General features: G+C 39.4%; 1 protein-coding gene across 1 annotated transcript in view; it reads right to left on the bottom strand.

The window, feature by feature from the left end:
* Positions 1-731: 731 nt before the first annotated feature.
* Positions 732-6,000, bottom strand: part of LRRK2 (leucine-rich repeat kinase 2) — a gene marked incomplete at both ends in the record, with an annotated part of 60,355 nt that continues 55,086 nt past the window's right edge. Inside the window, 3 exons of the mRNA XM_010288906.1 lie at positions 732-806; positions 4,080-4,288; positions 5,035-5,187. Of these exons, the coding sequence (XP_010287208.1) occupies positions 732-806; positions 4,080-4,288; positions 5,035-5,187 (437 nt within the window). The remainder of the gene's footprint in view (positions 807-4,079; positions 4,289-5,034; positions 5,188-6,000) is intronic.

Here is a 6,000-nt window from a genome sequence, read left to right as displayed (position 1 = left end):
TTTCCAACCTATTGATTCTGTGATTCTGTGTAATTAGCTCACGTCTTACAGACACCACTTTTTGATTGGTGTGAGAATGGTGTTTGCGTCTTTTGCAGCAACGCAACATGGTTGACTCATGTTCAGCCTGCAATCAATTATAACCCTTTTCCTGCAGCTCTGCTGTTTAAGCTGATCATTTCCTCATGTTGGTACAACTGATCATTCCTAATTAAGTAAAAGGTCTTACATTTGTCCTTACTGAGTTTTATCCTATTTCCTTCCAGACCATTCGTTCTATTTGTCAAGGTAATTTTGAATTCTAATCCTGCTCTCCAGTGTGCTTGTGGCTTTGTCTTTACTGAGAATTGTCTGCAAATCTGAAAAGCACATTCACCATTCCTGCATCCAGATCATTCATGAACACACTGAGGATTCCTGGTCTAGCACAGACCCCTCAGGAAATCCATTTGATACATTCTCCAATTAGACAATGAATGACATTTACTCTCCAAATATAGTTTCCCAGCAAATTATATTATATACTTCAAATAGTGGCTTCTTCTGATCCATTTTTGGAAGTTACTGTTAGTTTGCATGGAGCCCAGAAATTAAAAGACAACAAAAACTAATAATGATGTTTCAGTAAAATTATATCAAATGATGATCAACTCTCCACTCTCAGTGAGTAGTCAAGCATAATAGTGTCTACTCCACTAGTAATACAAATCAGTAAAAGACAGTTCAGGTACCTTTGTGATATTTGTTGTCTTCGGTGTCACTTTTATAGCAATATCCCAAAACCAGGACCACATTCTTGAGACTCCCTTTTTCAAAGCAATAAAAAGTCAAATTTTAATTTTAATGGGAACATTGTAATTTAAGGACAAAAAGAGTAGATGACATCATGCCACTAAGAGGACAGAAAGCAGAGTTCAGTCAACAGGACCCTTTATGCAAAATCATCAACCATGAAAAACCCAGACACGAAAACAATATAGTTCACATCTCTATTTAACGTAGGGACTTATCAGGGTTCAAAGGCAGAAGCGCTGGATCAGCCGGCCAGCCTGGTGAGCAAGCCTGAGAACAAAGCGTGCTATTATATACCACAAGCAGAGGTTGTAGAGTCACAGGAAACAGATGTCACAGTGAAGGAGACGCTGCAGATGAAGTCCCGGTGCACAGCAGAAACAGAAAGTGCCAGTAATCAGTCTGGTTATGAAAAAACCAAAACAAGCAGCTATGATACAAACTAATTAGAAATGTTTTGAACTCATAATGGCACATAGGTGGGAAAGGAGAGTTAGCAGGGAAGTAGAAATAGGGGATGGGTCATAAGAGGGTGCCTACTGAATAACCCAAAAAAAGACTAGGAAGACAGGAGTGGTTGGATCACAGAGGAATCAGCTGAATGTGCCCGTGTTTCAATATCAACTTCCTGCTTATTCCCAACACGACATGTTTATAAATGTCTTGCAAGATAGATGGAAGCTGTTACATGTTCTCCTGCCACAGCAGCTCCCTGTCCTACTGGCAGCACAATGAGGGCAGTGAGCCCTTGGCTGCACGCTAGCCGAGGAATACAGGACCCAGCCTACGTACCTGGCTGATGAATCAGGCCAGGGAAGGCACAGCCCTCCATCTGCAGACACCCCAGCTGCAGCACTGCGCCCCACACCTCGCCACACCTCTTCATACACGAAGTCTTACACATTCCCCCAGGGAAGAGATGAGAAGGGAGTCAGTTTCTGGGGTATAAATGGGCTGGAGTATGGCTTACTATGAAAGCCACAGTCTTGGAATTTTTGTGTGACCACACTGCAGTGTGTGTCCCCACGATGTGTTCCTTCTGAACCAGCAAACGTTTCTAGTGGGTCCCACAGGACCTCTGGAAGGTAGAGAGAGATTTTTCCTGCCCTGTGGAGATCTGCAGTATATTCTGCTTCAACATTGATGTAAATCTGCTTATGGTAGATGAACGCTGGTAGGAACCATACACATCTTCCATGCTCAGATTTTTCATCACTTTTTTTCTGCAACCAGTCCTATCCATACTCCTTACAAAAGTGATTGGAACTTTAAATATAATGTTTCTTATTCAGACTAGGGTCCTTTCTTACTGTGGAGAAATCTAAATTTTAACTTGCAAAATGAACTACACATTTACATATAAATCATTCTCTATGGTAAGTCTCATGTCTGTTATACATCAATGTGTTAGGTAAGAGAATTAGAAAAGGACATTATATTTCCATAGTCATATATGAACTACAGATAAAATTGATGTCTCAAAGTCTGGCAATCTCTTTTCCCTGAAATATTTACATCTGATGATTGACATTATATATTTTAATCTTAAATGAAACTATTTAATACAAAAATATTTCCCTCTATCTTCTCTCATTTCACAGAAGCAATGTGTTACTATTGAAGAATTGCTCAGCAGCCTCAGTGCCATTTTCACTGATTCTGTGAAAATCCCAGTAAAAATAAAGTCCTTGAACTTAGGAAAAAAAACAACCCTTATAAATAATTGCTGGGAAAAGATGATCAAAAGAAAAAAGTACACATCAAACTGCACGTATCAATCTTACTTGCCATTCTTGAGATTTGTGCAAACGGAGCTGAACTCTTTCTCCTGAAGTATTAACTTTTCTGTACACAAAATATTAATTAAAAATGCTGAGGTGACAAGAAACAAAGAATATGAGACTCAAGGCTTTTTAAATCACACTGTATTATTCTATACAACATACTTTCTGTATCAATGACAGTAATAAGTGAGGAAGAAATTTTGTTTTCATAGTAACTATTTTTTATAAAATGCTAAAAATAAAACGCCCCTTTATAGCACTAATATTGTAGCTATCAGGACTAGAAGGACTGAAAATGCTGTACTAGTGAATCTGGACTCTATAGCTGGCACTCTTAACAGCTGAGGACTGAACAGACTCTGCAAAATTGCTGTCTCAGGCAAAGGCAAGTCAGAGGAAAATGGGAGGTTTTTGACTCATACAACACTGTCAGCACTACGAGCTAACTGTACTCTATGGATACTTTTGGTGCCAGAAAGGAAAAAACAGCCCCCAAATTAAGTTCATGATGGTAATGAGAAATCATCCACATCCTGCAACTATGAAGTTTGATAACACGGTTACAGTGTGTTTCTGAGTCCACAACAACAGCTTCAGAGACTTTTTTTGACAGCAAACATGCTTTAAATCACACTGACAAGAGAATGCCAGGTTTTTTTCAAAACACAGTGGAAGGTGATGGGAATCCACATGTTGTGCCACAGAGTTTAAAGCAATGTGTATTTTGAGCGTACCCACCACTGCAGTACAACGAACTCTTGAGTTGGTATGGCCTTTATTACTTTTGGAAGAGATGCAGGAAAGTGTACAGGTGAAGGAAGTTACAACAGCCAAGAAGTGCCCCATACTCAACTACACTCCTCTGGCTGTTTGCAATTACCACTGAAAACCCACAACTACTGTCTGCCTACAGCAGCTCAAAACAACTGGCCCTGGTGACATGAACAGCACATATGTACAAGTCTGCGCCCTGAGTCCAAGTGTGTAGCACTTTCCCAGCTGTGCTGCGATCTGCCTGTGACCCAAACCTAAAAGAACCATTCCTGAATAAGGATGGGAGAAGAAAACTAGGCAATAAGCAATTAAGAAAAAATTATTAAAACCTAACAAGCTCTACAAATAGAGCAGACAAAAGTGTAAAACTTAGAGAAAGAACACAGGCAGACACAGATCAAGACGAAGACTATTGGACAGAAGACAGTGAGAGCTGTGCTGAAACACGGCACAAGAAGGCACTACCAAGGTGGGACATGTTTGTGTGCTGATCAGTGACAAGCCAGGGAAGAGCTGTTGTTTTACGTGAGCACAGGTATGACAGCCTGCTGGTATTCAGCTAACACCGGACTGTATGACATCGACTGAAGATGACAGCAATGGAATAAAATGAATGAACAAAACATAGAAAATGCTAATCTGTTCATGGAACACCATGCCAAACAGGACACAGCAATCCTAAACTTGGCACTGATTTCAAAGTACTCGTCATTTGATGGTTTTACTTACCTAGCTGAGCTGTTATCATGACTCTAACAGAATCACAGAAGTTGTCTATAACTCGTACGGGACGACGAGTTGATAAATCAAGCAGCAAGATGTGTCCTCCTCCTGTCCCTATCCACAGTGCAGTATTTTTTTGCAGGCAAATTGTCTTCACTCTCCCAGAATAAACCAATTTATGTTTTGATTCCTTATTTAGTTTTTCCACTTTGTCCCTAGGAGTATGGAGAGAATTTGTATTAAAATCTGGTGCCACAATATTCCACAACTGCTAAAATGACTCTCTCAATACCAGCCTTTTAAACAATCATTCATCAAGACAAGCTGCAAAAATCTCATACTAATCTGTTGATTGACTTGAAACAAACAGGGATGAAAACCACTGGACTTCTAAGAGCCAGCTGGTCTGTTTCAAAAGACCTTTACATAGGAGGCAGATATACTTCTCTCTTCTCTCCCAGTGTGCAGGAGGATAACATCACTGCAAAGTGGGAGGAGCTGCTCCTAACCTCACCATGAAATGGATGTGTACTTTAAGGGAGAGGAACAATTTAAATGAAAATGAAAATCACAGTCACTGTTAATAAAACTATGATCTCCTACTGAATCTGTGCACTGGAGGGAGAAGACATTCTTATTCAGGGGATGCAGGAAGTAACCGGATGCAAAAGCATTAGTGCCTGAAGGACAGAAAAAGACTTTCTTCTTTCTTGAGCAGAGTTAAATGAATCTTATGGGCATCATAGAGAAATTGTGAAATATAACAACGGTCTTAAAAAATCATGATTCTGCATGGGATATTCTGAAATTCTGGGCCAAAAGAGAGAAAAGAAATTCCACATTTTCCCTAAGAACTGGACAAATCCCTTACCTCCAGCAGGTTAAGGTACTATGCTAGAGAAGGCAATCTGATATTCAGCTTTCTATGCATCAGGCCATCAATCTGAAATAAAACACTTACCTAAGAAAATGTGCACAGTCAATTAATTCAGAAAGTTTTTCTGTCTTCTTGTCCCAGATTTCCACAAAATGGCTGTTTTTCTTTGCCAAGTAGATGGATTTGTCTATTGCTATTGAAATAATGTTTGCATCACTGTAAGCATTATGACAGAACCTAGAAGAGAGAAGAACTCCAGTTAGATACACAAAAAATATCTAGTAGAAAACATTGACTATTATGATTGTGGTTAGCTTCCCTCTAGCTCTTACAGAATCATTCAGCCTTCAAACCAAACTGGGCCAGGACACAATTGAAAGGATCTGTTATAATCTTCCTACAGTTCGACTAAATTCTTACAGTAATGGAGTTACACTGATGATATCCTTGGAGGTGCATTAATGCCCAAAACCTATTAATAAATCTTTCCATCTACCTGCTCAAATCACATATGCTCATATCACAGCAGGGCAAATTCTAACTTTCTCCTGCCACTCCTTCAATGTTTCAAGACACTCAATAGTTCTCCCAGGGCTCACAAGACCATAAAAGGTCACTCAACACAAAGATCACTAAGCCTAAAAAGCAGCAGTGAGATTTAGTTCACCTTGCTCTGCTCTTGCTTCACTTCATCTGACAGCCTTTTTGACTATTTTCCTCTACATACGAATATGTCTCTCATGCCAGATCTGTGCCTGCGTGTATCAAAATATTACTGGCCCTGCAAATTAACAGCATTAGCTTATTCCACTGACTCTTTAATTCATATTGAAGAACGGCTCAAAATCTGATAGCAGACACTCAGTAACACTGCTCCTTTCCCTGATGTTACTTGGTTTTGACAACTTTATTTTCAAAATCATATACAGTTTTCCCTCCACAAAGCTCAAATTATTCCCGTGGCATATTTTGCATCTTGCCATTGAACTGCATTTTACTGAAGTTTTAGTTTCTTGCTTTATATTAACACTTTGTTTTCCAAAGCAAATT

This window comes from Phaethon lepturus, unplaced genomic scaffold (assembly GCF_000687285.1).
Source record: "Phaethon lepturus isolate BGI_N335 unplaced genomic scaffold, ASM68728v1 scaffold876, whole genome shotgun sequence".
Classification (NCBI taxonomy): Eukaryota; Metazoa; Chordata; class Aves; order Phaethontiformes; family Phaethontidae; genus Phaethon; species Phaethon lepturus.
The sequence above is the reverse complement of the archived record's forward strand: the minus strand, read 5'-3'. Positions and strand labels throughout refer to the sequence as shown.